This window comes from Anguilla rostrata, chromosome 17, assembly GCF_018555375.3.
Source record: "Anguilla rostrata isolate EN2019 chromosome 17, ASM1855537v3, whole genome shotgun sequence".
NCBI lineage: Eukaryota > Metazoa > Chordata > Actinopteri > Anguilliformes > Anguillidae > Anguilla > Anguilla rostrata.
The window spans coordinates 42,715-62,482 of NC_057949.1; the positions used below are offsets into that span (position 1 = coordinate 42,715).

General features: G+C 42.0%; 1 protein-coding gene across 11 annotated transcripts in view; it reads right to left on the reverse strand.

Annotated features, from left to right (window-relative positions):
- Positions 1–519: 519 nt before the first annotated feature.
- Positions 520–19,768, reverse strand: part of LOC135243908 (fas-binding factor 1 homolog) — an 82,831-nt gene continuing 63,582 nt past the window's right edge. For 9 of the 11 annotated variants that reach the window (XM_064316043.1, XM_064316036.1, XM_064316045.1 and 6 more), the window contains 10 exons: positions 19,432–19,539; positions 18,791–18,930; positions 18,318–18,436; positions 17,726–17,848; positions 16,437–16,622; positions 15,525–15,701; positions 13,934–14,071; positions 13,665–13,764; positions 5,109–5,230; positions 520–1,094 (listed from right to left, as the gene is read on the reverse strand). In XM_064316043.1, coding sequence (XP_064172113.1) covers positions 1,011–1,094; positions 5,109–5,230; positions 13,665–13,764; positions 13,934–14,071; positions 15,525–15,701; positions 16,437–16,622; positions 17,726–17,848; positions 18,318–18,436; positions 18,791–18,930; positions 19,432–19,539 — 1,297 coding nt within the window. In that variant the 3' untranslated portion in view covers positions 520–1,010. The remainder of the gene's footprint in view (positions 1,095–5,108; positions 5,231–13,664; positions 13,765–13,933; positions 14,072–15,524; positions 15,702–16,436; positions 16,623–17,725; positions 17,849–18,317; positions 18,437–18,790; positions 18,931–19,431; positions 19,540–19,768) is intronic. The other 2 variants (XM_064316039.1, XM_064316044.1) reach the window with 2 other exon arrangements.

Consider the following 19,768-nt stretch of genomic DNA (forward strand, 5'->3'; position numbering starts at 1 on the left):
ATGCACACCCGCACTCTCACACGCACTCAAATTCACATACACACACCCGCACTCTCTCACACGCACGAACACATTCACACCCCAAATGGCTACCCCACAGTTCCTACTCTCTGTGCATCTAATCTCTTGTCTTTAAAGTTTCCAAGGGCCCAGAATGATAGGTTCCTGATGACTGTAATTGTTATTAATGAGACATTTGCAGTGCCTATTCTATGTTAATTACACTCTTTTTGGCAAGTTTATACCAGAGATATTTATGTGTATCATGAATATATTTTCCATATTCACATAAGCAAGACCAATAGTGAATGGCAACAAGCCAAACCTCTGCATTTTCAGATGGTGGCATGCAGAGAGGCAGAGATTTTGACAGGCTAACATAGCAAATATTAATATAAACCTCTCCTTACCTTCCAAGATAATTTAACATGCGTTCTAATAAGTTTCTAATAAAACCAGGCAGATAGATAATTTGGTATAGATATGGTTGTAGTTGCAGATATACTCTAAAATGACTAATTTTTCATCAAGTTATTTGATTTTATTATATTGGGTATTTTCAAGAAATAAACAGAATCTTCCTCATTCTTAGAATTCCATTCATTTTTTTAAACTAGCCTTATGGAGCATTTTTGACAAACAAAATTGCAAAAGACACTGAAGAGACCTGTCATTGTTTGGTCAAAAGACATATATCAATGAAATAAAATGAATGACAAACATACATTTTTGCACTTGTACATCACCAATATTTACAGGTAAAATATCAGTCTCGAATTTCATACTAGCGATACTTCCTTAAGGAATTGGAGTGAGCTAATTCAAGTTAGACTAACAAAGCTTCTGTTCAAATGAATAAAAAAAAGACTGCTTGGAAACACATATTTTGAAACATAGCTTAATTCCAGTCCAAAAGTGGAAACCCAGGAGCACCACTGCAGCCTGCCAGGCCACAGCTGGAACATGCAGCTGGAAGACCATGGAAAAGGTGCTTCAAGGTGCCTGTGGCATCAGGCAGTGTGGAGGGGAGAATTGTAAGGTTCCTTCTTCAGTGTTTCCAGAAAGAACTGCTCGTCCTGCAGAAAATCCCGGTCCTAAATGGGCCAGATAAGTAGGTGGTTAGTCAAATTTGACTGCAATGGGCATCTAAATTCCTTTATAAAAACCTGTTCCCAAGCATGACATATTCACTGCATGACTTGACTGTTCCCAAGAATCACATATTCACTGGACCACCTGTAGGATTTGTGTTTTGTATGAATTTTGCCATACTCACTGCTTGCATAATGATTTATAATTTGTACCTGCGGAATTGCACATACAGCCTTCAACAAGGAGGAGTGAACAATGGAACTGTCACATACAGTGAGTAGGGACTGATTTCATAGTGTGTTCTCTCATAAGAACATAAGAAAATATAATAATTAGAGTAGGTCATTCATTCAGTGCACCTATACTCACCATTTAACTACAAACTAGAGAGAATCTAAGCCTAGACTGAAAAACCCTTAGCATCTCTACTACATGACCTAGCAAGCTATGTGCGTAAAGAAATAAATCCCAAGAAGACTGTAGCCACGTTTCCATTAACTGGTTTGGAGCGAATGAACCAGGCTACGCAAAGCGCAGTTACGTCAGAAGTTGGCGGTATAGGCTACTGTGGCAAACAAGCCTTCCACAGGCCATGGAAGCGGCTTTCCAAGGGGCCCTCCAGCACAGAGACACAGGGAGATGATGTTCCAGCAGTCCACATTTATTTACAAGGGTTTGGCAAGATGTTACAGCCAAGTGAGCAGATCTAAAACACTGTCATGACAGAGAGGCTCCCTTGTGTAGGTGGGGATGGCAGATTTAACCTGTGCGCACTGATTACCTCACTACGCACAGGTTCAGCCACCCCTGTTCCCAGGTCCAATTAGCCTGGCCAATTATCTCATTAATAACCAATTATCCAACTAGCCAGGTCTAATTAGCTTGACCCAGGGCAGGTGTGGCTGCTTAAACCAGCCATCCCCACACCACAGCTACGTTACGCATGGCTGTAATAAACAGAGTAGAAGAAGAGGTTGCAAACCGGAAACAAAACAAGTCTACGAGTGAAAAAATTTAGCGAAAAAAGGAGAGAGGTCTTCAGGAATTACTTTCAGTTGGGCAAGTTGTAATTGTTCTTTCACATCAGCTAGTAGCCTATTTGCCATGTTTCATGCTGTCCGGAGACGAAGAGAAGGAAATGCAACGATTCTAATGCATGCAGCAAGGGCCATACAGAAACAGCGGATCAGTCATGTGACTTAAATGTTTGCTACGTCAAAAAAACTGTTTCCATTTCTCATTTTGCGCAAAAGGCACATAACTCTTGCTTTAGTATTCGTTTTATTTAATGCTAAGCATTCGTGCTAAGACATCATATTACGTACCAAAACATTCAAACGGATAAATTCGATTGCTGGATATTTTCTTCCGGATTTTCTTTGTTAGCCCGTTGTAATTGACTCAAAACGTTTGATACAGTTATGTGAGGTATGCGGTAGTTCTGCATAATTAACATTGGTGATACAGTACAAGCAAACTGGAAATCACCTTCCGCACTTTTTATCCGGGTAAAATAACAGCTTAATTCTAGTAATCTTCCCTTTAGCTTTTTCAGACTGCCGTAATTTTACTCAATTTTACTGCCATTTTTCAATTCCACGAAAAGACCAGGAAGACTATGGACTCATTTATGGTGCATGGTTCGCATCTGGACTGCACACTTCGCTGCTCGGCTAGCAGTAACTTCGAAGGAAAGCAAACGGTGGCTGTACCACTGCTAATTTAAATTTTCACGCAAGTCCAAGTTTTCGTTCTATTCTTGTCATTTTGCGATTAGCCTATATGGAATTGACGATGAGAAAGTAATCAAACAGCAAATTGTTTACAACATGTGCATGTTTTCTGCTGTTGTTGCCAGTTATACATATAAATGTGAATGCATTCTGTCGCCTCGGATGTCAAGACATGAAAGTGAATGTTCGCATAAAAACATAATGAATGTGTTTGAGAGGATATATAAAACAGTTACAATCTGACTATTGGCCTGTTATATCCTATTTGTTGCATAACAACGGTCCAAGTTCAACTACCAACGACAGTTTTGCTTGACAACGGTAAAATAAGCCCAAACGGCTGCAGAAGAATATTTCAATTCCAGGTGATTAAATCGATAAAAATCAATAAATACAAAAGTAGCCATATACAGTCATTGTTGGTAGCCCGTTGTATATAAGTGGAATAAACCCCTCCGGACTGTCCAGGTTATTAGAAATAATGTAGGCTACTTCGGTGGTAGTATGGGGTTACAGAAGAAATCATATGACAGATGGACCGACGACAACGTCGCTTTTTCATACGTCAGTGGGCTAATTTGCCTAATCTTCGCGGGACTTTAGACCGCGGTGGAAACGCAGACAACCATGGGCTGAAGGAACATTTTAGTTCCTGGTAAAGTAGTTCCGGGTACTTTTGGTGGAAACGTGGCTTAAGATCTCCTTGTCGTGCTTTTGGGTTCAAACCTGCCAGTACTAGTGAACTTTACAGGCCTACCTTTAGAGTCACTGCCTTTTTGCCCTAGATACCATGGGAAAATTCATGCAACTCAGCCAAGACCTCAGAAAAGAATTATGGACCTCCAAGTCTGGTTCCTCCTTAGGAGCAATTTCCAAACAACTGAAGGTACCACGAGCATCTGTACAAACAACTGTATAAAATATAACAAGGCCACCCACCGCAGAGCGTGGCATATGCCCCCGACCGTAGGATCCTCTAGAGTTATTTTAAGCATTCAGAAAAGTTTTCAGTGTTAATATGTTTATTTTGGGTTCCAAACTGAATTTTTGCACTATAAATCGCAAAAACATTTTTAACAGCACACTCAAACCATGACGCATGCATTTTAATCAGATCACAAGCCCTCTAATGCCAGCCCCCCTATTTTACATGGGCAACACCTTGGAGGAGTAATATCATTTTTATATGGACTGTTGTTCTCCACCATGAGGGTGGTGATGCCCAACTTCAAACTGACATCGGAAACGGGGCTTGCAAGTTGATATGAGGTGAATCGTCCCCTCTCTTGGAGACGCATCAACAGTGTGTAATATCTTATTTTCACATCAAAATAACAAAGTAAACATATTCTGTAAAAATAGTGCATTGAAACCAGCCTTTGTTGTGGTCAAATCCCATTCACCACCAAAAAAATCTGCCTGATCAACAAAGGCGTTTTCATTTGCCGTCACCGATCGAAACCAGCCTTTGTGTGGTCAAGTCCAATTCACCACCAAAAAATCAGCCTGATCGACAAAGGCATTTTCTGTTAAATAAGCGGAAACCAAATTCAAGATGGCGGCCGTGGCAGCCATATTGAATGAGCGGTGGCGTCACCGTTCGAAACCAGCCTTTGTGTGGTCAAGTCCAATTCACCACCAAAAAGCCCGATCGACACAGGCATTTTTGAACGGAAACTGACGGACGACGGACGGACGGATGACAGACACACGACAGACGGACGGGGCGTCGACTTAATGCCCCTCCTGCCTCCTACGGAGGCCGGGGGCATAAAAAACATTGTTCCGGTAGGAGACACAAATTAACTCCCAGGGCTGAACAAACTTTAGTCCGAAAGGTTCAACTGAACCCCAAGACAACAACAAAAGAACTGGTGAAGGAGCCAGTGCAACAGAGGCATCAGGTACCAAAGTATCTACATCCACTATTAAGAGAATGCTACATCACCATGGCCTGAAAAGCTGTTGCGCAAGGAAAAGAAGTCCCTACTTCAAGACTGGCATAAAAAAGCCAGAATGAAGTTTGCAGGTGATCTCCTTTAGGAAAAGGGAGAGGCTTTTTATCTGAAGAACACCATCCCAAATGTGAAACATTTCCAACACTGACTGGAACACATCTGGACATGTGTCTAGACTTTCACCTAGCCGGTGCCACCACAAGAAAGGGCTCAAAACTGGAAAATGGTCAATAGCTCATCATCATATTATTATATATAAGTTTGGCTGTTATTTAAAAATCAGATGAGGGGGGTGGGGGGGGGGTTAGAGAAAGCAACTAGTTACCTTCTGTGCAGTGCTCCTGATCACAGCAAGTCTGGCCTGCATCTCTGTGGGTCCTGAGCTGGGGGGAGGAGCTCTAATGGGGGGTGCCAGCTGCATGCCGCCAAACCCTGAAGCAAAGTCTGCTGGAAAAAAATGTTTTTTCTTTAAAGAAATTACCAGCCCTGTGATTCATGTGTAAATATATCAATGTTAACTGCTACTAGGTTTCTACAAAAAAAAAAAAAAACAATGGCTAAAATAGGTAGGTTATAGAGATGTATCCGAATCCGAATACTGTATTTGGGAAAGCATGAATAATGCGATGGAAACATATTTCTTCTACCCGAAGTTGCTCGTGATTATTCGGATTCAGAAAAAAAAAGTCAGCTCCATGTCGAGTTCTCATAGTTCTCATAGGGGGGGTGGGGGGGGGGGCGTTACGCATGGCTGCTAGCTGTATTTGGAAATCCGGCACACACACCAACAAACTCTGAGCCACTGTGCTGCAAAACGCTTAATAAACAAGATCTGTGTGTCAGCCATTATGTGTCTACAAATCGACTCATATTGTGGATGGCCACAAGATAAAAATGCCCATTCTGTTTGCAACATAGGACTTTGATTTCACTAACTATTCGTTTCATTTACTACACATTATTGAAAAGTGATCGCTGTATTCTGTAGTCGCCCCCACCGAGGCAGCGCACAGCAGGCAGTGGGCTGAGAGCTGACCATTCCTGGCTAACACTCAGGTGCGGAAGCTAGCGAGACAAAAGCCTGGTGTGGCAGCTGGATTTCTTTCAAACCCCCGCAACCTATACATCAAAATGAAGCTTAGAACCTGTAGTTTTAGCTTTTCCTCCATTTAAAAAAATCCAGTCGAAATATTTAACAAAACGTTTTACTTTGTATTTCAGTCACTATTCATCTGTTTAAGATGTAACATGCTGTATGTATCAGCCATAGGTCTTGGCTATCAAATGCATACAAAATCCAGTCCAGATTTTCATGGTAGGCTGACAGTTGCCACCAAGGGAACATGAGGACATCAGATGGTTTGCAGTCTATCCAAACTTTCCATAGTTTCTATTTCCAATGCAAAACAGAATCTTTCGATTTATGTATGTCCCCCCCAGTTAAAGGGGAGGTTCAGACAGTTCATAAAACTTAGTTAAGTTAAAAATAAAAATATTAAAAAAGAGAGAAATTAAATGGTACAGTATGAGGATGTGGAAATATATTTCATAATTATATGCCAATATTAAATCAATTTGATGCTTTGAAGGCACAACAATTGCATTGCCAATGAATATTAGGTTCGAAAATAAAGCATTTGCCCGATTTAACTTGACTTCCGATATAAACCACACCCACTTCCTTTTGTTGGTTGAACAGATACAGATAATGACATCTCTGCACACCCCTAGTAGGTTAAAAAGTTATTTTATTAAAAATTATTGTCACTTTATACAAGTTTTTTCAGTAAAAGGTACAAAGGTCAGGTTCTTCGTACTGGAGAATTATGCTGACCAAAGCCACAGTATGTTTCCCTGACTTGTTTTAATACTTTTTTGGATAACAATGGAGTTCTACGAATTCTGGTATATTGGCATTAGCTCAATGCACAATAATTGTTTGTAGAATAAATTCATTAAGAGTTGGACAGAAACATTATCAGCTGTCTTTTCACAGGATATGCTGATGATACTGAAAAAATGAAAATGACCAATGTTATCCTTCAAGCTAGATCACAATTTGGATAGCAACCAGCTATATCCAGCTTGGTGTCTGTAAATATTGAATAAGAAAGTTAATTTGAATACCCATTCATACTCATAAGCCTCTTTTGTGACTGCAATGCCCTCCATCATAGAGCGCAGACAAGCCCATTTACTCTCGCAAAGAGAGCCAGCCACTGCTTTTCAATCTGCAGTTCAGTAGCGTTGTGCAGTCTAGTGACTGATTACATGATCCTGATTACACATGATTACCAAAGTTGGCACAATAATACTGTGTTTGGCATGTGATTGGCCCTGGCATCTGAAACCTCCCTCCACTCAGTTATGTGACAGTCTCAAAGCAGGTACAAGTACACATATTAAACCAGTGCTACATTTCGAATTAGGTAAAACACAGCACAGCATCCCCCAAGTTTATACTACTTGAAATAATTATCTTTCAAAAGAATTGGGATGGCAGGTATGCCATCCCGCCAAGTTACGCCTTGGCGGGGGCATGCCCCATACCTATACAGCACCGAGAGTTTGGCACTTTTCAGGATTCTCCCCAGAAATAAGCCCTTAAAAACATTAAATTCTGTACATTCTGACCCCATTTCAACAGACAGATTTCATAAACATCTTTACATGTCCACACAATAAAGCCCCAAACTAAGGGGATTTTGCGTTTTCTCCTTCTTCTTCTTCTTCTTCTTCTCATTCTTATTTTTCCTGCCGCCTATCCCACTAATAACATGTCTCCCCATTGGACATTTTACCGACACCCGCCAAAACTTCACCTACAGGACCCAATGAAAAACTCGCATACACACGCAAAATACCCATACCTTTTTACTCTGAAACATTCTCAGTACAAACAGCTAGCCCGCCTGTGGCCTAGTGGGTAAGGTTACAGGTTTGGGAACACAGGGTTGGAAGTTCAAGCCCAGCTAAGAACTTGTTTCTTTAACCTGCTTTCACCCTCCCTAATAATTGTCTACTACTTCTCAATTATTGCTTTTGCACCATATCTACCAGCCGTTCCCCAAACTGTATTATGACGTACCATCTGCACGTTCAATTGTTAACCGGCTACAATATTGCAAAGCCATATGGATTCAACGGGAGCTCTTCTGTGCTAACTCGCCTGTGTTCTTCTTTAAAACCACGGACAGGTTTGCTAATGATATTTCACGCATTGCATAGCTATGTCATGGTGCTGCCCTAACAAAGTGACAGACTGGTAAACTTCTGGTTGAACGACTGAATCCCGCCTCGTCCTCAGGCAGATAATTTCCTCTTTTACACTAACGTTCTCTTATGCTTATATTTGCTTTACCAAAACTCACTCACGGCCACCCATATGCATTTCATAACGGCAAATGTATTCCTTTTATTAAAAAGTTACACCAGTTCACCACCCAATCAAAAACTCGCATACACAGGCAAAATACCCATACCTTCTTACTCTGAAACATTTTCAGTTTAAATAGCTAATCTGCTTGTGGCCTAGTGGGTAAGGTTACAGTCTTGGGAACACGGAGTCTTAGGTTCAAGCCCAGCTAGGGACACATTTCTTTAACCTGCTTTTACCCTCACTAATAATTGTCTACTACTTCTCAATTATTGCTTTTGCACCATATCTACCCGCCGTTCACCGAACGTATACACTGAATTATGACGTACCGTCTGCACATTCGGTTATTAACCGGCTACAATATTGAAAAGCCATATGGATTCAACGGGAGCTCTTCTGTGCATACTGGCCTGTGTTCTTTAAAACCACGGACAGGTTTGCTAATGATATTTCACCCATTGCATAGCTATGTCATGGTGCTGCACTAACAAAGTCACAGACTGAAGGATTGAATCCCGCCTCGCCCTCAGGCAGATAATTTCCTCTTTTACGCTAATGTTTTCTTACGCTTTTATATTTTCTTTACCAAAACTCACTCACGGCCACCCATATGCATTTCATGACGGCAAATGTATTCCTTTCATTAAAAACCGCTGTGCCATTTCTACTAACTATATTTCTTCACTTGGCTACTGTACAAAACCTTCTTATCAGCAAACGCCACGTTTCTACATTCATGTTACCTCGCCCTGTTCTATATCTAGCCACATACAAACAATTAGCCTACTACTTATGTACGTTCTGCAACTCCCCATTAAAACATATTTAAATCATGACTCACCAATAAGTATAATTACTAGTACTGAACATGAGAAAAGCACAACAGTGCAATAGATTTCACTCGTTACTTAACCCTCCACTTTAACAATTAACATTTAATACAGACTGTTATATATACCATTTGATAAGGAAACTAAGCTCACTCATGGTCACTTCATTTACTTCGCATTATAGTCTGTGATCATGTCAACATGCCCATTCTGCTAAAAACATATTGTTTCAACTACGCAATTTCATCATTTCGCCTAATTTATCTCACCACTGTTGTTATTTTCTCATCTGCAAAGCCTGCTGGGACATCGTCTGCTCCTATTCTCCACTATCAACTTTTCTGGTTCTAGCTTAATAAAACAGCAAAGAGGATTCCTACCTGCAGATAAGCCCATCAAAATGCCTTATAAACCTTACAAACACGAAAAGTGCATCTTCACGAATTAACAGACAACGGAGCAGGACAGAAGGGTACACAAGTTCTGACCTAGGCAGCTCTAATTCTACAGGCTTGCTGATTCTTTTGTCAATCAAGGCTCGTTGGATGCCCGTCAAATCCGTGAGTAGCCTACATACACTGCCCATATTTCACCTTTTCTGATGCGTTTACATTTACGTCACCGCACCCTTTGTCACAGCCACTGTTTTACATATATAGCAAACTGAAACTGCTAAACGGTACACGCTCATCAGACTGTACAAATTCACACAAGGATAGCCATAATCCACAACCGTTTCTTACAGGGTCACTTCACATTTCTCACTCTCGTAATAAAACTCTTTGCAAAAAGAAATGATATCTCATAAAAAACACGTTTACAACGTACAAAAATGCCAAGTTACTCAAAAGTATTGATATCAAAATGACGCCAAGTTACGGTACTACAAACAATATAGGCTATCTTGCCTCACCGAAATTACATAAGATGTATTTCAAAGCAAAGCTACCAAATATTTCCTCAATTCTTTCAAGTCACTTGGCCCTGTGTTTTGTAATCTTACCATTTTACAATGTCATGCAAACTTTGTGTCAGATCAAAGAGTCAAATATTTCGAATTGCCTCATGGAACACATAGAAATTCATGTAGAAAACTGCTGCTGAGTAACTACAGGAAGCATATTTCTCCAGAAAACATGTTTATGCTTGCTTCTGAACTGAATTTGAGTATATGTACAAGTTATTGTATATTTGCTACGTACAATAAATACTGCATGTAAAACACATATTGTACATACATACAGAGAACTTCTTTATCCACATGGGGACATTTCCCTGGCAGCATCTTGCATTCACATTCACGAACACACACTTATACCAAGAAACATTCTATCATTCACGCAACAGAAAGGCTGGGCAGCGAAATACATACATACCAATACAAATTGGACATATACACGCCTATTCAATCAATCTTGACTGTGAGAGAGCCATTCACACATATGTTTGGCCTGTCCATGTAGTGCATGCTTATACACACAGGGCCAAGTGACTTGAAATAACTGAGGAAATATTGGGTAGCATTGCTTTGAAATACATCTTATGTAATTTCGGTGAGGCAAGACAGCCTATATAGTTTGTGGTACCGTAAATTGGCGTCATTTTGATATCAATACTTTTGAGTAACTTGGCGTTTTTGTACGTTGAAAACGTGTTTTTTATGAGATACATTTTTCCACTTTTACTGAAATAGTGATTTCCTTAATGGTTTATCACCATATAATTCAACTATTCCAAACAATTCCCAAGAATCTTTCATCGTAAAGCACCAAAGTTAACTTATGTCAATTATGAATCATAATACAAATCAGATTCATATAGCTAATATCCACCATGAAGCATGTTATTCATCCATACCTTCATCCATCATCTACACCTGCTTATACTGTAAAGGGTCGCAGGGGGTGCTGGAGCCTATCCCAGCGTGTATTGAGCAAGAGGCAGCAATACACCCTGGTAAAAGGGATAATAAAAGCAAATATTAAGAGAATGTGGTGATGAAGTGGAGATTATAAAATAAATCAGAAATGATGTTGATTAGCCCTTTTGTGCAAGCCCCCTAGTGGTCGACACGCCGGTGTGCCCAGATTGCTCAACTCAGACATTCATTGCTCCTGCAACCAAACCAGTAGTCAGTATGCCTTATCAGGTATTGAAACAGAGGACAAAGAAGTACTGGCAAATTGCTTAAACTAAAGACAGATAAGGCAGCAGGCCCTGGTGGCATATACCCAAGAGTACTCTAAAGCCGGACACCCACCGCACACGTATCGACCGCGAGCGTGCGCATAACTGAAGCGTAGTTGAAGTACTGTTATTACAACGGCAGCGGGCGACGTCGTCTCCACCAGATGCGAACGCGTCGCGAACCGGCTGCGAAGCTCGCGAACTGAAGCGTAGTTTTTCGTTTCTGTTCTATTTTTCCGGCTTGTCGCGCATCACGATGGCCTGTTTATACACAGAAATATGCTCTAAAATGCTAGGTATACATGCTCTGATTTATATTTCATCCTTATATTACTGGGGGTGTGTCCCTAGTTCCCTCTTGCAGTAGTGGAGAACAAGATAAAGCCAGATAAACACCAGATATTTTATAAGCAGCTAAAAAATACACGCCTTTTCGTTTGTCTATTGTCCTGGCAGGAAAAAAATTTTAAACTGGAACCTGGGAAAAAGGCAAACTTAGGTTCGCTATCTTATTTTGCGGAGGGGGTGGGGTAAATTTGAAAATACACCACAGAAAGACGTAGCCTATTGAATGATGTAGAAGTGAATGCACCGAGCAGCGGTTTGTTAGTGTTGGAAGGTAGTTTTTAACCAACCATTGCTCAGCCTATTTGACTTTTCGGATGTCACCGTGCTTTCAAAAAGGGCCTGTTAATAAAAATCAGATAATCCACAGTGCTTTAAAAAATCAGATTTAGTGGTCTTGCCGATGAAAATGCACCTATTTTATAAATGAAGTTGTAAGCAAGCCTTTATTGCACTTGTACTTCAAAGCTTCCGGTGTTCATGACGTTGTGGTGTTCATATCCCTTCAAGTTTAAACTGTTACGCTATCTTTTTGATGATTAACTTATTTTTTTTCCTAAATCTGATCATATAAATGTTTTGACGTGAATAACAAGACGAATCCCCAATGGTTGATTATGGATTATTTATTATTATTATTATTATTATTATCATTACATATTCTTCATAAAGTTGGCACGCTTGTTAACCAAGCAAATAAATTAATACAGTTTGAGATTGATTATTATGCAGGCTACGTTGCGATTTAAGCTTATGGTAATTATTGAAAGCGTTTACATGACGTATTTACATGAGTTAACGAAATAGGCCTATTACCAAATTAACAAACTGAAAAAGGTCTCTCACCAAGTATTCACTTACCCATAATCAACAGTCCTGAACAAACGTGAAATACACGATGTAATCCCACTGCAGACTGCGAAAGCTACTAGGAATATATAGCTTTTACCAAGCCTTTGCGCGACACAAACGGAACCAGTGTAGATATGCTACGCGCCGCGCCGCTTCGCCGTGCTGCTTACGCGATGCGTGCGGTGGGTGCCCGGCGTAAGAGTTAGGTGTGATCATTTTTAAACCACCGGCAGATACTTTTTAGTTAGTCCTTAGACGCTGGAGAAATACCTGAGGACTGGAAGCGAGGTAATATAATACCAATATATAGGAAAGAAGACTGTACTGATCCAGGAAACTACGAGCCTGTAAGTTTAACTTGCATCACATGTAAAACACTGGAATCTATCATTAGAGACAAGTTGGAAGTATTTCTTGAAAACAGTAACATCCTAAGGGATAGCCAGTATGGTTTTTGCAAGGGAAGGTCAAGACAAACCTTCTGGCACTCTTTGAAGAAGCTACCATGTGTTTTGATTATAACAAGGCTTATGATATTATATACTTAGATTTCCAAAAGGCATTTGATAAGGTACCACATGAGAGACTTGTTAGTAAAATGAAGACGTAGGAATTAAGAGACGTATTTCAGAGTGGATACAGAACTGGCTACAGGGTAAGAACACAAAGAGTAGTAGTAGGGATATTATCTGAGCAGGGAACTGTTGGAAGTGGAGTGGTGCTGGGACCACTGCTCTTCCTCTTGTGTATTAATGTCCTTGACATTGAAAGTACATTAGTCCAATTTTCCTGTGGTTTGTCTGCACTCGGTGTTCTGTTGTAGTAGAAGGCTCTGGGTGTTAGCTCTCAGTAATCTGCCGAATCGTTTTTATCGATTCTATAAATGTTTAACTCTGGAAATGTTTCTGATCATTCAAGGAATTTAATGATTTTTGGTTCTCCATAGTTCTGATGTTTGACCACAAAAATATTGGAGTAGATAATGGAAACTTATGCATATGACCTTCTTCAGCTGATTTATCATGGCCTGTGGCTAAAGCTTTATAACTCCAGACTTGGAAAATGGCTTAAATAAAGCAACACATTTGCACTATTTACAATACTAACTCATTTTTTATTCATATTTTAGGAAGAAATGCCACAAAGTGCCACAAATAAAATTATCTTGGCAAAAAAGCAAAAATGAAATCTATCTCATAAGTTGCCTCCACCAACTTACCACTCCAGAATATAGGCACAGGGGTGGTTACCTAGGAAAAGTGGGACAGAAGGTAAGGGGTATATTTACCTGAGATAAAAGGGGTGGAAGATAGAGGGAGGGTTGTGGAGGGGATGCTCTGCCTTAGACCCTCCACCTCTCTGTGATGATCAGTTATTTTCATCTGCTCCTTGAGGGAAAGGGGACAAAATAACACAATATGTACTATGAGGTTGTCCACAATATGTACTATGAGGATGCCCTGATGCAGTGGGGACGTGTCCTCTGTAATGGTTTTTCTGTACTGACCTGCAGTTTTCCAGGTTTAGTTGAATGTATGATCTGTCAGTCGCCTGTACCTGGTGCAAGTGCTGCTCCTGCAGTCGCAGACGCTCCATCTGAGCATGGATGGTGCCCAGCCGCACAGAGTGCTCAGACTCCACCCTCCTGGCCTCTTGCAGAGCTTGCTCCCCTTCCTCATACTTCTCTGAGGCCAGCTGAAACAGCAAACAGCAATATTCAATACACAGAACACAGCAAGGTGGGAATGGCATAGAATAAATGGGGGGAAATAGAAAACCGAAGTCCCTGTGCTATAGTTACAATAGAGCTGTGTCCCTGAGCTACAGTGATAATAGAGCTGTGTCCCTGTATCCCTGTGCTATCATGATAATAGAGTTTTGTGCCTGTGCTATAGTGATAATTGAGCTGTGTGCCTGTGCTATAGTGATAATTGAGCTGTGTACCTGTGCTATAGTGATAATGGAGATGTGTACCTGTGCTATAGTGATAATGGAGATGTGTACCTGTGCTATAGTGATAATTGAGCTGTGTACCTGTGCTATAGTGATAATTGAGCTGTGTGCCTGTGCTATAGTGATAATTGAGCTGTGTGCCTGTGCTATAGTGATAATAGAGCTTTGTGCCTGTGCTATAGTGATAATTGAGCTGTGTACCTGTGCTATAGTGATAATGGAGATGTGTACCTGTGCTATAGTGATAATGGAGATGTGTACCTGTGCTATAGTGATAATTGAGCTGTGTACCTGTGCTATAGTGATAATGGAGATGTGTACCTGTGCTATAGTGATAATTGAGATGTGTACCTGTGCTATAGTGATAATGGAGATGTGTACCTGTGCTATAGTGATAATTGAGATGTGTACCTGTGCTATAGTGATAATGGAGATGTGTACCTGTGCTATAGTGATAATGGAGATGTGTACCTGTGCTATAGTGATAATTGAGCTGTGTACCTGTGCTATAGTGATAATGGAGATGTGTACCTGTGCTATAGTGATAATTGAGCTGTGTGCCTGTGCTATAGTGATAATTGAGCTGTGTGCCTGTGCTATAGTGATAATAGAGCTTTGTGCCTGTGCTATAGTGATAATTGAGCTGTGTACCTGTGCTATAGTGATAATGGAGATGTGTACCTGTGCTATAGTGATAATGGAGATGTGTACCTGTGCTATAGTGATAATTGAGCTGTGTACCTGTGCTATAGTGATAATGGAGATGTGACTGTGCTATAGTGATAATTGAGCTGTGTACCTGTGCTATAGTGATAATGGAGATGTGTACCTGTGCTATAGTGATAATTGAGCTGTGTGCCTGTGCTATAGTGATAATTGAGCTGTGTGCCTGTGCTATAGTGATAATAGAGCTTTGTGCATGTGCTATAGTAATAATAGAGCTGTGTCCCTGTGTGCCTGTGCTATAGTGATAATAGAGCGGTGTACCTGTGCTATAATGATAACAGAGTTGTGTACGTGTGTTCTACTGATAATGGAGCTATATCCCTGTGCCCTCGCTGTTTGTTTGGTTTCTCTAATGAAACAGCGTGAACCTCTTGTAGAATACCGGAAATGGATATGCATGAACCATCCACAGGAAGTAAATAAATGTGTTTTATTTGTGAGGTGCATCAGAGGAATGATGGGGCTCAACCTTGCTGAATCTCTCAAGCTCCAGAGCTCGAGTCTTCAGGCGCACTGCAGCCACGCCTAGCCGCTCCCTCTCCTGCTCCATCTCCTCTCTCTGCCTCTGCAGCACCTCCTTCTCCCGGGTCAAGGCTTCCTCGTGCTGCCTCAGCTCGCCCGCACGCAGCCGCAGATCCGCCTGCTCCTGTGCACCCATGGCATGATGGGGCATTTACACTGCATTGCACCTTTATGGGTCACGTGTGAGGGCACTGGCCCTGTACAGCCCCTTAAGGCTGTGTGGAACACTGACATCCTTTAAACTGAGTACTTACAGAGGGTAAACCCTAAGCACTGCACAGTGTAAAGAACATTAGCTACAATATCTTACATTTAAACTGTATTCCCTTTCCACTAGGCAGTTAAAGCACATATTTATTCATTTGTCCTGAAAGATACTCAAAGATCTTTTTTTTTCATCCATTGGTCAGTCTAGCAAATCCCACAAATATCAAAATATCATATATATTTAAATTATTGATAACAAGGGGTTACTGATAATTATTGTTCTTTTTGTCCAGAAAATAAAGTCTCCAAATCTACCATCAAATGCCTCCTCCATGCCAATAGGCTTTTTGGAAGGGTTGCAAAAAAAAAGCCTCCATTGAGGGATATCAACATAGGTACAACATAGGAGCTTATTAATGAACATGATAATGGAGTTGGGTCCCTGTGCTATAGTGATAATGGAGTTGTGTCCCTGCGCTTTAGCGATAATGGAGATGTGTACCTGTGCTATAGTGATAATAGAGATGTGTACCTGTGTTATAGTAATAATAGAGCTGTGTACCAGTGCTATAGTGATAATGGAGCTGTGTACCTGTGCTGCAGCAATAATAGAGCTGCGTAAATGTACTGCAGTAATAATAGATCTGAGTACCTGTGCTATGGTGAAGATGGAGCCCTCCCTGCTGGACTCCCTCTCCAGCACCCGCCTGCTCTCCCGCTCTGCCCACTCCTGCCTCAGCTTCTCCTGGGCGTGGAACTGTGCCCACTCCACCGCCAACTTCCTGCGCTCCTCTGAACAATGCTGCATCACTGACTGCTGTTCCTCTAACAAAGCACTCTGCACAAGCTCACACGCACGTACACACACACACGCACGTACACACCCACGCATGCACACACACACACACACACACCCACGCATGCACAAACACACGCACACCCACGCATGCATACACACACACATACACACGCACAAACACACGCACACCCACGCATGCATACACACACACCCACGCATGCACACACACCCACACACACATGCACACACACCCATGCATGCACCCACACACACAGTGTCAGACACACATGCACAAACACGCACACAGCGTCTCACACACACACACACAGTGTCAGACACACAATGCACAAACACACACAGCATCATATATACGTGCGCACGCACAGCACCAGACACACACACACAGACATCGAGTCACACACACACACACACACAGGGTCAGATGTCAGATTTATTTAACAACAATTTATTTCATAACACCCTAGAGAAACTAAAATCTAATCTGCGCACACACACACACGCACATACACAGTGTCAGACGCATGAGCGCCCACACACACACACACACACACACACACGCACACACACACACACACGCACACAGTGTCAGATGCATGTGCACCCACACACACACGCGCGCGCGTGCATACACAGTGTCAGATGCATGTACGCTTACACACACACACACACGGACACATACAGTGTCAGACGCATGTGTGCTTACACACACACACACACACACACGCGCTTACACACACACACACACATACACAGTGTCAGACGTATGTGCGCACACACACACGCACATACACAGTGTCAGACGCATGTGCGCACACACACATGCACACACAGTGTCAGACGCATGTGTACTTACACACACACACACGCATACAGTGTCAGATGCATGTGCGCTTAAACAAACACACACACGCACACACATAGTGTCAGATGTGTGCACACACACACACACGCACACACAGTGTCAGACGCATGTGCGCACACACACACACGCGCACATACACAGTGTCAGATGCATGTGCGCTTACACACACACACACACAGTATCAGATGTGTGCGCAGACACACATGCGCACACACAGTGTCAGATACTTAATACCCAGTTCAGAGTTGTTCACTCTAACCTTCGCCCTCTCCAGCTCCTCCCTCTCAATAGTGATGTGCTGGGTGAGGCTCCGCCTCTGTTCCTCCAGGGCTCTCTGGGCTGACTCCGCCTTGGCTTGGTCTGCTGTCGCTCTCCAACGCTCCTGCCGGACACAGTTACCACGGTTACCACACTAGGGGGGCAATAGCAAAACCTGACTGAATCAGTTAAATGTATAACTGACTTATAAAAGGGCAGTCTACCCATTTCTGTATGAGGTTTCTGTTTATGGTGTTTGTGTAGCTTCCAGAGATTTGTTTCCTTCATCAATTAATTTTATATGCATTTCACTCTGCAAATGCGCGCACACACAGTACATACATGCACACCACACAAACACACAACCACGCAAACACACTGCACCACACACACACACACACACACACACACTGCACCACACATACGATCACACACACACTACAGACACACAAACACATACTACAGACACAAAACCCACATACACACACCCAGGCACATCTCACACACACAACCAGGCACACACACACACGCACACAGCCCACACACACACCACACACACACACACACACACACACAACTGCCCAGCCCCTCACCTTCTCCAGCTGTCTCTGCTGCTCAGTTAGCTGTGCCTCCATCTTTGTGATCACCTCCTTCAGGCGTAACCGCTCCTCCACCATCGCCCTTTCCTGCTGGCTCAGATGCTCCTGCAGGACTGTGGAAACAACAACATTCAGCTCACCATATCATCATCACCATCACCATACGACAGCATGCACCTGCAGTGCTGTACCACCATTAAAACAAGTACTTCTGAGCTGTTTGATTATTTGTTTGACTGATCACAGCAGCACCTCTGAGTTGTTAGTTTGTTTGTTTGACTGATCATAGCAGTACCTCTAAGCTGTTAGTTTGTTTGACTGATCATAGCAGTACCTCTGAGCTGTTAGTTTGTTCGTTCGTTTGACTGATCACAGCAGTAACTCTGAGCTGTTTGTTTGTTAGTTTGACTGATCACAGCAGTACCTCTGAGTTGTCGGTTTGTTTGTATGACTGATCATAGCAGTACCTCTAAGCTGCTCTTTCCTCTGTAGTGCACCCTGCTCCAGGCCCTGGGCGCTGTGCTCCTGGGAGCTCTCCATGCGGGATGACAGATCACCGAGTCTGCGCGAGATGTGGTCCATCTGCTCCATCACCACGGTTACAGACCTATGGAAAAAAGCACATGAAAATGAGCTCCAATGGAAATTCATACTGTCACAAAACAAAAAAAAAGCTGTTTTGTTCAAAGAGTGAGGACTATGGTACCTGTTCTAAGATGTAGTACTGGTTTGATGTGCGTGTGTGTGTACTATGGTACCTGTTCTAAGATGTAGTGCTGGTTTGATGTGTGTGTGTGTAGTACAAGACCTGTTCTAAGATGTAGTGCTGGTTTGATGTGCGTGTACTATGGTACCTATTCTAAGATGTAGTACTGGTCTGATGTGCGTGTGTATAGTACAGTACCTGTTCTAAGATGTAGTACTGGTTTGATCTGCGTGTGTGTGTAGTACAAGACCTGTTCTAAGATGTAGTACTGGTTTGATGTGCGTGTGTGTAGTACAAGACCTGTTTTAAGATGTAGTGCTGGTCTGACCTGCGTGTGTGTAGTACAATACCTGTTCTAAGATGTAGTGCTGGTTTGATGTGCGTGTGTGTGTAGTACAGGACCTGGTCTGAGATGTAGCGCTGGTCAAAGCATCTATCTCCTCATCCTTCAGCCTCTTCAGTCTCTGAACCTGCTCTTCGTGATCCCGCTTCATCTCTAATATGGATTTCCTGCAGGGTAGAACACATAAATTTTATTTCAATCTTGGATTGCTGTCTGTGCTGGTGAATATGAGTAAGTGAATATGGTTCTATGTTTGCATTTGTGCATGACTGCTTATTTTCATGTTATTATTATTAGCCTTTATTTACCCAGGGGAACCCGTTGAGACCAAGGTCTTATTTGTGATGGTGCACTGGTTACAAACATTCATACAGTGATAAAAAACAATACAAATCA